The sequence below is a fragment of the Stegodyphus dumicola genome, chromosome 9 (genome assembly GCF_044657685.1).
Source record: "Stegodyphus dumicola isolate Sdum_Otavi_A_Nest chromosome 9, ASM4465768v1".
Lineage (NCBI taxonomy): Eukaryota > Metazoa > Arthropoda > Arachnida > Araneae > Eresidae > Stegodyphus > Stegodyphus dumicola.
The window spans coordinates 42,314,600-42,331,885 of NC_140776.1; the positions used below are offsets into that span (position 1 = coordinate 42,314,600).

Genomic DNA, 17,286 nt, shown 5'->3' on the forward strand with positions numbered 1-17,286 from the left:
CATAAAAAGGACAATAAGACTTCTGATTGCTCAAGTTTTACTGAACATTTTTAATAAAAATAATAGAAATGACATCTTTCAGAAAGGAATCTTAAATGGATATGCTGGATGCTCTGTCATGCTGAAAAAGAATAAAATACATAACAAATTAAAAAAATCATAATTTATTTATCAATAAATATAAATAAGCAAATTCTAAACATATTAATATTTATAAAGCCGTCACCTTAATTACCTATTTGGAACTGAAACTTGTTAAGACCATTTAAATCTCCTTTTTGTTTTATGAAAAATAATCTTATGACGGCCGTTTATTTTGCGATTAGAATCCTATTTGTAACTTTATAGTCATGTAAAATGATGACAGGTTTGATAACCAATTCGATTAAAATATCTTTATTACTTTCTTAAACTTTAATTTACAATTAAATATTGTATTCTTTTGATCGGTTTAACAAAATTAGTCCAAAAGTATGTTAAAAGTATGAAGATCTGTCATGCTGGTGTCCAAAAGTAAAGCAATAAACTGAAAAATTGCAATGAATCGGCTGAATGTAGCTTGAAAATCTTGAAATTTGGATATGTTACGAATAAAAGCAAGCTGCATCGAGTAGGGTTATGCAAAAGAGTAGCACTGCCATCGTTTTACATAAAAACCTTAGCTTAAAATCAGCTGTTTAGGAGGGAGTCGCCATTCAATGAATGACCGTATATTAAATAATTTCTAGATAACCAAATTGTAAAAAGAAATTCGAGGCAACATTTCCGAACAGAATTACTGAATTACTGTCTATGAACTGCTTCTAATCGACCAAAGGCCCATTAGAAGCAGGTCATAGACAGTTTGACGTTGCAAGATGGTTAAATACCTATCGATCGTTCAGTGGTAAGCCGGCTGTGCAGAGGCGGCTATTTGTCCAATTTTCATTGTATTTACAGAAATATTTACCCAAAACTTTTGCGTTTTAAATATTCTGTTTCATAACCCTCATTTTTCACTATCTTTCTACACCGTAATTTACAAGACAGTAAAGACTTTCACAATATCGGAAGAGATATTTTATCCCGTTCCTCTTGAACAGCTTTCCAAAATCTAAGGAGGATTGTAGTTAGCCGTTTGCACAATCCGCTTCTTAAAAGTGCAAAAACGGAAAAATCCATGGGTCATATACAGGAGATTTAGTAGGGATATCAGTCTTGATACCCGTTTCTTGTTCCATTTTTACAGGAAATTAACAGTGGATTTTAACGTGGGGTAGCTTCCTTTCTCTTGATTGAGTTCTACTGATGGATGGTACTGTGGGTAAAAACTTTCTTTAGATTCTTTGAACTATGTTTTAAGATTTTTTTCTCCTCTTTGATGACAATACATGGTTCTAGTTTCATAGCAGCCATGTAAAAACACTCAAAATTCATCTATCGTGACAACATTTCTGGCATTTTTATCTGGGTAAATGTTTCTCATTAAGAATTCTGTAACGCATTCTGCGTTTGACGATATGTAGTGGAGAAAAACGATGCACATTATGTTTTTTCGCCTTTTTAGGATTCAAATCATCATTAATCACTTTGTTTACAGTTGACATTGAGCATTTTAATAATTTTGCAAATGTTCTTTGATTTGGCTGATTTTCTTTTACCATAAAAGATCTTACTTTTGCAATATTAAATCATTCCTTTTTCCTCCTTGCATATGTATTTGGAACAATTTTTGCACTTGAAGCCAAACTTTGACGTTTTTCCCTTTCTTGTTGATAATATTACCTATCGTAGCTTTAAATTCCATCTATTGCTTCTTTGAAAGCGCTATTTTGTATGAAAACAAAACTGTGAAGTAGCAGACGAATTATTTATAGTTTCAAAAATATAGCTTCAGTTAAAAAAATTTCAAAGCAGACGATTCTTTTTATACCAAAGCAAAACTGTATGTTTAAAAAATGTGGGAACTGCCTCTGTTGAACCAATTTCTAAATACTGGCTTAGCCTCTCGAAGACCTATCGAAGTTAGGCCAAGAGTTACCACTTCTGCAAATGACAGGTATTTGCGACTTAGTGCGCGTCGACACAGGACTGCAACTTTATCCCTTAGATAAATGCTTTTTTTTTAATCCCAAAGGACGTCAGCCAAGAAGGGCTACTAATTTCGTTTTGGCATTTTGCATTGAAAACTTTAAACGTCGGTTCACTTTTCAAATTGTTGCCAACAAATATTATCTCCCTGTGTTATATTTAAAGAAATGAAATAATGAAGAATCTGCATAAATATATGTATATTTCTTGCATTGTGATAAAACAACGGTACCTAGAGCCATCCAATTTTGAATAACGTAATCTTCCATAGAATATGGGCATCTGGAAGCCCTAATTTGGAATTAGAAATTTGTTTTATTATCGATTTCATATTTTGTAACACTTCAACGAATTTTAGATTAACAAACTCAACGATTTAAAAGCGAGCAATGGCAACACTCTACGGGGGAGGAACCATTTTATCTCCAGCACGCGGAACTGTGTATCCGAAATTCTAAAGATATGCTCATTTTAAAATTATTTTGTGACATTGCTGTCGAAGGCTCAGGTGCGAGGCACGTTCAACAGGCTTCTAGGCTGGGAAAGCCACATCATGTGTGTAGCGACGTGTGGAAGTACATATCTTTCCTGGCATATCATTGAATAGTTCTTGATTGAGAAAGAAATTTCTAGTGATAAGCCTTACGCATATACAAATCGTAGAGCCATTCATTTCAAAAGCTGGAGATGTCATGAAGCAATAAATGGGAAAGCAATAATGTTGGAAAATGCATAGGAGCTACTGGGTCACGTGGTCCAATGGTCTACCTGGAAAGAGAGTGCAAAGTCTTGTCGTTCAGGCATTGGTCGACAAGACTTTGCAAACATTTTGACACTAAATTTACCTCTTTGCTGAACCCTCTTTTTGGCGATGTGGGGATAAAGGCTACATGCCTAAGGTTAGGTTAGGTTAGGTTATTTAATTACGGCAAAGCCTCGAGGGCTATCTGCCTAAGGGGAGGGATGCCTTCGTGGAGGACTTTCTAAGGGAAACTGGATCGTATACACGTTACACATGGGGAAAACCACGAAAACACCCAGCTACATGCCTAAGAGCCCCGCAATAGAACCCTTCCTTGGTCCTTGGTGTTTCCAGGTAGACCATTGGACCCCGTGACCCAGTAGCTCCTCCCAGCTCATCGAAGACCTTCTTTTCACACCCTCCTACCTCCATTTGAGCACCTGAAGCCCAAAGAACATGATATTTAATAAATAAAGGTAACAGACGAAACGTCAAAAACAACCTCCCTTGAGGCGTAATATAAAATCTGAAAACTTAAAGTTTTTTTTCCCTTCTTGTTTCTGCTGCAGTAAATATCAGCTACGACAGTACGCAGAAGACTGCATGAACGAAGTCTGTATGCTATGAAATCGATACTGTTTGTTCGTTTTCATCCTGCCACTACTAGAGGAAATGTTAAAGTTGGACACGTAGTCATAGAAAAGGAAATGAAAATCGATGGAGGTCTGTTCTATTCGCTGACAAATCTCTCTTAGCTTTACAGAGTTATTCTCGATGTATTTACTTATGGACAGACTATATCTTCCGTATAGCAATCAGGAAAGGGGTATCTATGCAGGAGGTAGTGTTAGTGTTCTTGTACGGGAAGGAATATCTTCAGGTGGGCGCATAGATATGCATGGAGCTTTCAATACTCAGAGGCATAGAGGTGAAATACTGAATGCTATTTTTTTGTCCGTATGCTGCCACAATTGGAGATACCTTCATTTTGGAAGCAGATAATGCCCACTCTCACAATGCTCGCCACGTGCACTTGAAGACAAAAAAATTCCCAGGCCAAATGAAACGACGAGCAATCTATCCCGACTTTAATCCCATTGAGCATATGTGAGACGTTCTTGGGAGGTGTGTTGCTGACCTCTAACCCCTTCCCCAAATTTAGCCTAAAACTACAAGCCGAACAATTTTAGAAGTCAAACAACAAAAATAAGTGTTATATTTGCAAATTTGCTAGAACCAGTTTCAATGGTTTAACTATCGAACCATCTCCTCAGCTGCCGAAATGCTCACCTTCCTCATTTGTACTTTGGCAGCTGAGAAAAATGGTTCGGTAGTTAAACAAATATAACACATATATAAACAAATATAACACTCTATAAACAAATATACATATATAAACAATTATAAACAAATATAACACATATATAAACAAATATAACACACATATAAACAAATATAACACTATATAAACAAATATAACACTATATAAACAAACATAACACATATACAAACAAACATAACACTATATAAACAAATATATAAACATATATACACTTTTGTTAAATTATTTGCAGCATTAAATTTCTGGGAGAAATAATATTCTTTCCGCAAGTCATGTATATCAAATTCCTTCTCCTACTTCAGCGTTTCTAATCATATGCCGCATTTGCTCTTTTCCTATGCAATCTTGCATCTATTATCCGATTAATTTTGATAAATCCGAGTATTTTTGATTAATTTAGTACATTTTAATGAATAAAGAGTTTTTTATCTTCAAAATTTCTTTAAATTATTCTCATATATTGTATTTGTTTGTATAAACATAAGTTTTTTATCTGAATATTAATTCGGTAAATACCTCCAAAACTTGTTAATATATTTAGAGCACATTTTTCAACTAAAAATTTTTTATTTCTTGTTTTTCTAAAATACTATATTGAGCAACTTTCCTTCTTAGAAACTTCGCTTTCTTTTCAAATCAAATTTCTTCTGCCATTTTTAGCAACAAATTCTAAAATAATTTTCCATGATCACAAATGACAAATAACTCCGTATTCGTATTCTCAGTAATAACTGAAAAGGGGTTTAAATTTTTATGTCTCCTTTCTTCTTTACTAGCAATTACTGCTTTATTGATACTAAATGTTGGAAAAATATCTTAACTGTAGCAAAATCTGTTTCTGCAATGGCTTCCAAATTTTAAGCAACAAACGGAAAATTAATGAATACTCAAAAGGTGGGCAGGCAAATTGGACGAAACTTGGTAATAATATATATTAGACCTTCTATAACTTAAAAACAATTATAACACTATATAAACAAATTTTTGTTGTTTAAGTTCTAAAATAACCCTTCCCCAAACCCTTAAAGCTGCTTTACCAGATCAACGAGTACTGCTACCCATGCAATTCATTGATAATACATAAACAGAATCAGACATCAATGTCAGGTCTGTATTGCTTTTCGGGATGCTTATATTCAGAATCTAGAAATTTTTTATTTAATTTATATTTCCGAATTAAGGAGGTTTTACCTGCCTGTTGATACAGAAAATATAAGTATGTCGTATAACATTTTCTTCTGTTTTTAAGTTATAGAAGGTCTAATATATATTATTACCAAGTTTCGTCCAATTTGCCTGCCCACCTTTTGAGTATTCATTAATTTTCCGTTTGTTGCTTAAAATTTGGAAGCCATTGCAGAAACAGATTTTGCTACAGTTAAGATATTTTTCCAACATTTAGTATCAATAAAGCAGTAATTGCTAGTAAAGAAGAAAGGAGACATAAAAATTTAAACCCCTTTTCAGTTATTACTGAGAATACGAATACGGAGTTATTTGTCATTTGTGATCATGGAAAATTATTTTAGAATTTGTTGCTAAAAATGGCAGAAGAAATTTGATTTGAAAAGAAAGCGAAGTTTCTAAGAAGGAAAGTTGCTCAATATAGTATTTTAGAAAAACAAGAAATAAAAAATTTTTAGTTGAAAAATGTGCTCTAAATATATTAACAAGTTTTGGAGGTATTTACCGAATTAATATTCAGATAAAAAACTTATGTTTATACAAACAAATACAATATATGAGAATAATTTAAAGAAATTTTGAAGATAAAAAACTCTTTATTCATTAAAATGTACTAAATTAATCAAAAATACTCGGATTTATCAAAATTAATCGGATAATAGATGCAAGATTGCATAGGAAAAGAGCAAATGCGGCATATGATTAGAAACGCTGAAGTAGGAGAAGGAATTTGATATACATGACTTGCGGAAAGAATATTATTTCTCCCAGAAATTTAATGCTGCAAATAATTTAACAAAAGTTTATAAAGAAGTTGCTCTTAATTTAAGAGTGTTAACAATAGAATACAAAAACAAAAAACTATTATTATACTGAAATTATATTAATAAAGACTGAAGATTCAGGAAGAAAAACAGGATACAGGTAGACATTCTACATATACAATATCTATATATAATGCATATAGCGGGAACGAGAACTTCTGAAATAAAAAGTATGATAATTTATTTGCATTTTGTGTTTTAGCATTTTCATCAAGCAATAGTATTTCGGAATAGAATGAGCAAATTCCTTTTGAAATTTGCAAGATTTATTGATAGACCGAGTATTAATCTAGTAGTACACAAGAAGTAATGCAAGTGAAATATGATATCAATCTTACATACCCTTTGATGTGATCGAATTTCATATATCTTCTTTTTTCATCTCCCATTGCTTTTATTTCAAAGTATTCTTCTTTAGTTAGTGAAAAATCAAAGATCTGAAAACAGAATGTTTATGAACATATAGAGAGTTTTTAGTGATAGATAAAAAATTACAGTCGAATTGTCTCATATGTTAAATGACACCAGGTTAAATTGCAATAACTACTTATACACTGTTTATTCTACACTAATACTGTCTAAACCCTAAACCAGTTGTACAGTGTAAGGATTGAGGAGATCTGGGAGGCGTTACTGATCCGAAAGACAATAAGTAGGTTTTGAGAAGAAAAAAAATACACTTGAAAAATTTTACTGTCTAAAAATGTTTTGAAAATAAAATCTAAACATTCACTTGATTTTCAAAAATAACCGTTACCCATCCTTCTAGGAATCATACCAAAAAATGCCAGTCGACCCTTCATACTATTATATATGATGGTACAAGTTCAAATTGTATGAAGGTTAATTTTTACTTCATTGTACGAAGTGAAGGAAATGGATTCAGAAGTGATATTTTTCTTGGCGTCTGTACTTACGTACGTGCGTATGTATGCATCTCGCATAACTCAAGAACGAGTAGCCGTAAAAGGTTGAAATTTTGTATATGAAACTGCTAAAAGATGCAGTTGTGAACCTCCCTTTTTTGTTGCAATCGGCTGCACAAATCGCATACATATATATATATATATATATATATATATATATATATATATATCTGTATACGATTATATATATATTCATATATAGTAAATATCCCATTCTGTTACCGGGCTCGGAGAGTTTGGTTCCTTTTTTTTTTTATTATTCTTATATGCTGGTAAACTGCGCACTTAAAAAAAAAAAAAAAAAAATATTGAAATATGTGGTTTTATGTTCCGGCTAAGGTTTTTATGCCTTTAGTTAATCTGCATGCAATAGTTGTAGAATTATCAACAATTTAAAAGTTTAAGTGGCGAGTTAAGCCTAACGAACCGCCATTTGTTTACATTTGAACCTCAGCAAAATAGTGAATTAGGTCAGTTTCGGCATTTTCAATGTCTTTTTGACGAATGGGATCAAACGTAAACTTTCAGTTCTGTGCACGGAAAAATCTGCCTTCTTGCATGCTGGCCGAATTGCTTGTTTTTGAGAGGAAACACTAATTTTAATTTCTAAAAATTGTTATTTTAACTGTTTTACCTATATCTGCGGTGTTTTGTTTTTCGGTATTTCACATTTTTTAATGAAGATATCTGAGTTTTTATGTGTTTTTGCCTTGTAGCGAAGTACTGAATTAATTAAATGAGAAATATATCTCTAATGAAATTCGAGGAAATAAGTTTAAATGAAGTGCAGGAAAAAATGCGTATAATTTAATAAGCCATACAAGGAAGTAATGTGGTGTTCATATTAGATTTTTTTATTATAAGAGAACGGAAATTATAAACATTTTGCCGAAAACGCTTAAAATATTGTCCAAAAGTTCGCACTTACAATGATAGTAAATGCGCTCAAGTAACGCGTTCTTCCAATATATATATTTGAGTTTACCGACACAGGATACTTCCCATGTTCGTTCGTTATATACTATAAATGCGTTAAAAAATCTAATCGTTACTATTCTGTTTTGTACGGAATAATGCGTATTAAATATTAATTTGATGGATTTCAATGCATATTAAATATTTAATTTGATGGATCAAAATGTTTTATGTGTTAACAGAAAGTGCTTACAGATCACATTCAAAGGATCTAATATACATCCTTTGTCAGAAAATTTCCAGGACGACAGCCGCAAAAAAATAGAAAATTGCATTTACCAAGTAATGATCCTAGCTGCTATCAAAATAGTCCCCTTGGCTAACAATACACAACTGCCACCGTTTCTGGAGGTCTTGGAAGCAAGCAGGGAAATCTTCAACTGCAATGCTTAGAAGCTCATTTGTCACAGCCTGTTGGATGTCTGCAATAATCTTAATGAAGATTTTCTTTCAGTCACCTTTTCACTCACGGAAACAAAAAAAAATCACAATAATCTTTGACACAAATGTGGGATCACGTCTAGCTCTATCACCCCCCCCCCATAGTTTAGCAGAAATTCTTCACCTTTCCTTTTTCTGTTCATTTGTTAGTGAGTGAAGACCGATTCTTGCATTAAGTTTCTATTTCCCTAAATCTTCACGTAAAATCTTATGATACACATCATGATTCAATTTTAGCTCTTCTTATATTACACAGTTAGACGACGGTCCTCTTGCAATAACTGCCCTACATGCTTCCCGTTTGCATCGGTATGTGCTATAGACGGGCGATTAGCTCTGGGATCGTCTTGTACTGAAACTCTGCCTTCACGAAACCTTTTGTACCACTCGAAAGCACGACTCCTGGAAAATTCCTTGCCTGCATATGCTTGCTTAATCATGTTCTACGTTTCACTAGGGGTTTTCCCGAGCTTAACGTAGAACTTAATGTTCACTCTTTGCTCACAATCAGCATCCATCCACGAATGCGATAACAATCCGACAGGGGCGTAGTTAGAGGGGGGCAAGGGGGGCATCTGTCCCCGGGCGCAGAATCCAAGGGGCGCCAAACTAATGTTACGACATTTTAGAATTAAATGCTTTCCATCCTCGGCAAGCAGAAGGGGGCGCGAAATCTTCAGTTGTCTCTGGGCGCTGAAAACCCTAGCTACGACTCTGCGAATCTGAACAGTGTGTTTCTAGGCACAGCCTTGCCACCTAAAAATTTGCATGGAAACATGGCCAAGGTCATGTCGAGTAAGAAGAATACATACCAGGTAACACAGAAACAACATTTGTTCCTTTTTTGTACAGCAAACTCAGAAATTAAAAGAATTGTTCCGGAACTTTTCTGTCAAAAGATATATCACTGTAGCAGATGACGGAGGACGTGGACACCTGGTGGCTAACAGAGGTAAACAGGTATAATTCCCACGATATCATTGTTGCAAGAAAAGGAGGACACAGAGCAAAATAAAACATTAGATAGGGAACGTTGAACCAAAAAGAACTAAAGAATAGTAATCAAAATTTTAGCTCAATAATTCTTATGCATATAATAGGTCTGTATAAAGAAGGGATAAATACAGAGCGAAAAAGAGGTAAAGACTGTAATATCATAATAAAATACTAATAAGCAAAGATATTTACAATTTACAAATAATCAATAATGAAAAATATAAATATGAAACTTGCCGTAACTTGCCATGAACTGAGAGAGAGCAAGTACTTCCCTTAGTTCTTCTGTTTGGCAAGTACTGAAATATGCTATTTTACAAAAGGAAGTTTCAGAAGATGTAACATCTTCAAGGAATGTTGGAAAGGAGACGAAATTTGACAGATAGACAATTAAATCATAAGTAAGTTTTATTTATGAAGATTTATAACAGTCCATTAATCATATACAGATCCGATCTGATTTTAAAAATTCGATGCTATTGTATTTCACAATAAGTATTCGGCAATGCATGTCAGAAATTATAATTTCAACAATTATCGGTTAGTTGGGGTTAGGTCGCTTGGTATAAGAATTCACTAGATGAGACTGACACGTGAAAAATGTGGTGATGGATTGGCAGACAGATTCTCAAACGAAAAGAAATTTGAAGATAATACTAGCTAAAGATGGCTAGATATCTTGCAAAGGCTATTTGTTATTAGTTATATGCTTGACTGGGTATTATTATGACAAATAATAGTATTTTGTATATTTTGAAAATACTAGAACAAGAAGGTTAACAGCACTTTAATGGCGTATCGGCTTTTCACCCTTGTATATGTTATAGGTACTAAAGGACCACTGATGTGAACCACTAATTTAAGAGTAGCATCAGCATCAGCACGCTTCAGATTCTAAACTGAGAATCATCAATTGTTTTTCAGAAGTGAGACATATCCATAAATACGATATTATTATTCTCTTTGCCAAACGAGATAGTTCTGGTAGATCATCACTGCAGTCTTTCAGGATATTTTTTTTTCACTTTTCCTTAGCAAAGGATTGTACAACAAGCTTCAGCAAATCTACAAATGGCAATCTGCTGCTAACATTCAGTTCTCCCAACTCCTCTACCATGCTTTTTTTGGAATAATTATAATTAAAAGAAATTACATCACGGTGTTCGCAATGAATAAATAAAGACTTTAATGAATAAATTAGACATCAGAATTTTACTGTTCGCACTAGTGAATAGAAAGATAAAAAAACTTTTAAATGAAACATATAATGAAAACTGCAATTTAATTTCTGAAATTTGGTAAATTTTTAAACATCGCTCTATCGCATTTGATGTAACTAAGCTATTAGAAATAAAAGAATGATTTTTCAACTCAGTGATATAATTGAAAACCTGTCTTTGGGACATTAAAGATGAAAATAAAATAATCTTTTAATTAAAACTTATTTAATAATTAATGAATTAAAAGAAGAAATATAATTTATCGTACTTTTTTATTGAAACAGGAAGTTAAATTATTCCCTTTTCAAAATTCATCTACAGTTTTATATTATGAATAATAAAAGCGTAGTCTTCCAAACGTCGAAATCGATGAATCGAATTGCACTGTCAAAAGCATAAGCCATTATCTTTATAAATTTACCTAGTGTGCCTCCCGCTTTTATTATTCGTGATATAAAATTGTAAATATATTTACTGAAGGGAGTTATTTAATCTCTAATGTCCATGAAAAAGTATGATAAATTATTTTTATTCTTTTAGTTTATTAATTATTTTGGAGTTTAAAATAAAAAAAAAATTATATTTTTTGACTTTTTCTAAATGTAATATACAATTATCCAAACTCAGATCTAATAGAGCGTTTTTAAATCAACCGAAGGCAATCAATTAAATACATTTGATGGATCAATATTGTTAAAATTACTTTAGAAACTTCAAAGTACATAAAATAAATTTTTTAATATCATTGAAATAAGTAATTATTTATGTATTATTATCAAGTGTCATTGAAATAAGTAATTATTTACGTATTATTATCAAGTGTCATTGAAACAAGTAATTATTTACGTATTATTATCAAGGGGACCATACGTTTTTATTTTTTGTGATATAAAATTATAGATGAATTTGCAGAAAGAGTTATTTAATGTATTCTTTTCATTTAATCGTATGATAAATTACTTTTTTGCTTTTGAATTCATTAATTATTTTACCTGTTTTAAATAAAAGCTTCTATAATTATTTTTATTAAATATTGCTTTTAAGTTTTATGTACAGATATTGCACTGCATTATGCTTCGTTCTCTGTAAGGTTAGAGATTAATCAGCTATACGTAGGTCAGCACTGAAAACTTCTGATAAACAGATTGATCTGAGACAGATTCTCGTCTTATCTTACATTTTCATCATTTTATTCTGATACAAAAAGTATAAATAATTATTTTAAGGCTTGAAAAACCAATTACTTAAGTCATTATTTAAACAAAGTCAGTATTCTGTTACTAAGCAATAATGAAAATATAGTAAATAAAATGGCGATGATTACAGAAAATATTCTGCTAATAAATCTTGTTGTTATAAAAAAGATTAAAACGATTCTGAGAAGTATGTTGTTTTTTAGGGTCTGGGTCATAATCCCGACAGCCGAAATCCCGACAAGCCAGAATCCCGTCCCGACTGTCCAAAACCCCGACAGGGCCGAAATCCCGACAACCCAAAGTCCCGACACGGTCGAAATCCCGACAGGGTCAAAATCCCGACAAGCCAGAATCCCGACAGGGTCAGAATCTAGAGTGTCCAGAATCCCGACAGGGTCGAAATCCTGACTGTCCAAAATCCCGACAAGTTAATATCTAACTACAAACACTCAATTTAGCTTAATAAAATACAATTTTTAACTAACTATTACATATTACTAATTAAAAGTTTAAATCAAAAAATCATAAAAATTATGTCATTACTTAAAATAATTTTTAACAAATTGAAATGACCGTTAAAATTTGAAATGAAGATTTATAAAAAGAAAACATCACTTACACATGCAAACGACATATTTACAGTGACACATTGTGAGCGATAGCACGAAGATATTCCATCACACGTCGATTATCACGATCGTCCACAACAGTCATAATTCTCCTTTCTCTGTCATCATCTACCTTTCTACGTTTTCGTTGTTGTTCTCCGCGAAGAATGCATTCAACTTGGTATTCCACATGCTCCTGTTCTTTTTGAAATCCTTCTATGATGTTATAAACGCCAACATGGCCGTCCAATTAAGGTCTCCCATCTTCTGTGTCAATCCTCGACAGCATTTTGAGTGCGCGGAGCATTTATAGCTGCCTTTTCTAGATCACTAATGATTCTAGATGGCCTCAGTTCAATATTATTTTCTTCAGCGAAATCAATTAAATCTTGGAATAATCTTTTGTAATTTTCTTCAGATTTTCTAGTCATCAAAGCATATACTAGTTGCAGCTGTGGGAAGTATGTTAAGGGGTCATTAGGCCTTATTGGGATTTCGCCCGTGTCGGTATTTTGACCCTGTCGGGATATTGGACAATCGGGATTTCGACCTTGTCGGGATTTTGGCTTGTCGGGATTTCGACCCTGTCGGGATTTTGGTTTGTCGGGATTTCGACCCTGTCGGGATTCTGGCTTGTCGGGATTTTGGCTGTAGGGATTATGTCCGGATACCTGTTTTTTAATACTCCAGATAAGCTCCAGATAAGTTTTATCATTATACTTCAGATATTCTTTATAAATATACTCCAGCTCATTATACTCCAGATAAGCTTTATCTTGTAATAAAATTTGAAAGCTGAATACGTCAGTAACTTCCGTATTACAATTCTTTACTTCAGCAAAAGAAGAAGAGAAAATATTATGAGTGCACTGAAAAACTGGTTTTCACTTTTTGCATGACATGGATATATTTAAATAGTTTTTTATCAATCATTTACAACTGTCAGATATGTTAAATTAAGTTATACAATTATTAGTGGTAAAAAACTTTCCAAATATAAAACGTTTATATACCTTAAGAAAAATAGCAGAACATGTTAAGAATTACATATTAGTTTTCAATACAGAAATTTTTAAAGAATTTATATCTCTTTAGCAGGATGAGTCTGTAATTATATAACTGCAGATAAGACTATTGAACGGAATTACGTTCCGAATTCTTTGTTTTTCTAAAAGGACATTTGATAAATATTAAATTTTTCTTAGTTCAGGCAACTAATTCTTAAGTTAGTACAACTTACAGTCGATAAGAATTATAATGAAAAAGATTTATTGATTTCCCAAAATGTTAACTTTTTATAGAGCTAAAAAATAATTTAAAATGGTGTAATATTCTATTTAATAGCGTTGAAACGTTCTTCAATGAATAGCTTAAAGCTAACGAATGCCGTAAGAACTTCATTTTTGTTTCAATCTTAATTAGAGTATTTTTAATCTAATTAACAGCCTCTTTTTCACTTTTGTAATATTTTAAGATTTCAGAATTTTAGAATTTTTTAATGATTTAAAAAAGAAATTCAAAAAAGTATTTTTAATGTATATTATTGACAACAAGGCCAAGATTTCCAAAGCAATCTAATAATTGCCTTCAGAGTCACAAAAATTTAGTTTTAAAAACTTAAAGCAATTAAATTATAGCAATTAAAACATATCTTCGGGATTTATAATTATTTGGCGGCATTCACAGGATTAATTAAGTAAGAATCAATAAAAGAGCAGAATTTTGGCTCAAACTGAAAAATCCTATTTCAAGCATTTTTTAAAAATAATTCGTAAATTCTCATTTTGCATTTAATCAGTATATTACCTGAATATTATCTTGAATTTCATGAGGACAGTTTTCTTTCGGTGTCGGGATCACAACTATACCTCTTTTCACTAGGTACTGCAATAAAACCTGTACACAAATGAAAAAACAGAAGTAAAATATGTAACTATCTTAGACATGCATTTTCATCGGAATATTTTAAGATTAAATGTAAAGAATTTCCAAAAGAATAATTTCTCTTGGAAGTAAAAGTTCGAATATTTTCTATAAAACTTACTTTTTTTTTTTTCAAAAAATACAAATTTTCAAATCAGACCTCATAGGCAATTCTTGAATTGAAATTTACAGAAACCTTTCGAAAAAAAAAAAAAAAATGGTTTTATTTAGTCTAATAGTGTGGTGAAAAACTTGTAGCCTGTTAGGACCATTATTTTCCAGCTAAGGAAATGTACGGCTTTGTGTTAATGCAAATGGTTAAATTTTCCATTTTAACTAAAATTCGTTCCTTAATTGAATTTTAAGGTAAAAAGCATGTAAAATTTGTATCTTTCATATAAATAATTAAAAGCATTTATGCAAGATCTATTGGATCCAAATCATTAATGTGACGTATATGGTATAACACACAACTGTGAGGCAAATTTCCTCAGACATTTTTAGAGCGTAAGATTATGAAACGACTTTTATCCAAAAATTATTTTTTCATAGTTCCTTTCTTTAACATTATTTTCAACCATGCGCATTTCTGGCATATTATCTACTAAATGTGTGAAGAATACTTTATCTCAGGGAAATAATATTTTCAGGAAAAGAATGGTGTAACTTAAGAAGTGTGTGTATGTGATTATGGCAAAGCCTCGAGGGCTATCTGTCCCTTAATAGGCATCTTGATGTCTAAAGGGAGGGATGCCTTAGTGGAGAACTTTTTAAGGGAAACTGGCTCGTATACACGTTACACATGGGGAAAACCACGAAAACGCCCATGCAGCCAGCCCGTTCGCAGGATTCGAACCTCGGACCGAACTACCAGTGTTCAGCGACTTTACCGCTCGGCCGCTGGTTGGCCTGTAACTTAAGAAGAATGCGTGCCCAAATACATGAATAAAGCCTGCATTTATAATCATTTTGTAATTGTAAATTGTTATAAAATTTCGCATTTAAAATAGCGTTTAGCATATTCATGTATATTTTATGATTTTATGTTCTATTCGTTATCAAAATTGCAACTTGAATATGATTTTATTACTAGAAATAAATATCCTTTAAAATTAATATATTATTCGGAGTAAATTATTTTAAGTTAAATGTTGAATTTTCTCTGGAAAATATAAAATCACATACACTATTTACCTTTCAAAAGCAATAGAGCTGCAACTCAACAAAACATTTATAAGCAATTCCAGAATTCACATCATATAATAATGATAAGAAACATTGTTTAACTTGTGATACTTAATATATCTACAGCTTTTACATTTTATATTAGCTGTTAATTTTAGCTTTAATTGTCATCCAAAGAACAGTTAAGCATTATCTGGGCAAGTGAAATAAAATTACCTTATTATGTAAAGAAGTATATAATTACCTGAGAAGGAGTTTTTCCGTATTTTTCTGCGATCGGCTTCAATCGCTCATCTTCCACCAAACAAGGATGAGGACAGTCGCTGTAAAAACATATTCGTTTGACAGAATTATATTTCTTAACCATTCCTAAGAAGTTTAATACAGAAGGTCAAAAATGTAAGAAGTTAATATATTGCAGCAATTTTCAAGCAATATAGAATTTCACAGACACATAAGTTGAGGAGAATACGTAAAATTCGATGTAGCTATCAAGAAAAAAAAATTATGCAAATCATCTGAACGTCTTATAGAACGGGTGATCCTATTCGATAGTGGCAGCTAAATAAAACTAATTGAAGCCTACCTACTCATGAGCAATACAGCTGTAAGATCAAACTTATAAAACAGTTTACAGCAGTGGTCGCTAACTGGTGGTCCACGGACCACCGTTTGGTCCACGTCCGTGAAAACGTTTTGATGGTCCTCAAAAAAATTGGGACATTATTTATATGTTTATGAAAATTCAGTTTAAAAAATGACGAGTAACAAAACCTATTATGGAATATGGATTATACTTTTTTTTTTTCAATTTTAGCTACTACTTTTAGCGAAATTCCTTCTGAATTTAGCGACTTTTTAGCTACTTTTGCAGGTATATCTAGCGACATTTGAAAGTGATAGTAGGCATCCATGGATGTGCTGCTGTTAATCAATAATAGCGCGAACTAGAATTACCTTTCCTTTTGAATTACAAACATATGCTATTGTGGTAGTTAATAATCTTTGATATACAGGTTTCATTAATAATTCAAATAGATCGTTAGTACTGTGCAAGAAGCACAAATCTGCAAAACTGTTATTTCAAGAACAATGAATTTAAAACATTTGATACTTTGAAAGTCCACTTGCGTGGTCTTTTGAAACGTTACCTCTTTCTTTTACATGAACCTGGATCGAGAGGACATTACTAAAATGAAAGTAGGTTTGGGGTATGATTTGAGGTTTGGGGTTGGAATGAAAGTAGGCAGGGACGAACAAAATATAACTGATTAGTAAAATTAAAATACCTAACAGATGCGACTAATTCTATAAAGGTATAAATAAGAATCTAATATGCGTCTGAGCTACAGAATCGTCGGAACATCGACGATTTCGGATATTGGATCATCAGTTTAAATCCAGTAAGATGACATATAGAAAATATAAAAAATATCCTTTATTAATATTCCTTTAAGAGAGATTGGGAACATGTTTTTGGTTTTTAAACTATACTAAATATAATATTCCCCATACTGTTACTTGATTGATGACAACGCTGTTGGAACGAGACGGCTCCCGACCTAATGCGACCTTTTAGGCGCCAAACGGGATTAAGTGCCGCCCCGCCCTTGATCAATCAACCATGTTGTGACCACACAGAGCAAGGACAGG

At 32.3% G+C, this 17,286-nt stretch overlaps 1 protein-coding gene across 6 annotated transcripts in view; it reads right to left on the reverse strand.

The window, feature by feature from the left end:
* Window positions 1-30: 30 nt before the first annotated feature.
* The window catches only part of LOC118193315 (aldo-keto reductase 1B-like), a 133,714-nt gene continuing 116,458 nt past the window's right edge, over window positions 31-17,286 (reverse strand). For 5 of the 6 annotated variants that reach the window (XM_085823370.1, XM_085823371.1, XM_085823369.1 and 2 more), the window contains exons 8-11: window positions 15,878-15,956; window positions 14,332-14,421; window positions 6,506-6,600; window positions 31-121 (exon numbers count right to left, since the gene is read on the reverse strand). In XM_085823370.1, the coding sequence (XP_085679496.1) occupies window positions 79-121; window positions 6,506-6,600; window positions 14,332-14,421; window positions 15,878-15,956 (307 nt within the window). In that variant the 3' untranslated portion in view covers window positions 31-78. Of the gene's footprint in view, window positions 122-6,505; window positions 6,601-14,331; window positions 14,422-14,569; window positions 14,645-15,877; window positions 15,957-17,286 lie in introns of those variants that run through there. The other variant, XM_085823373.1, reaches the window with a different exon arrangement.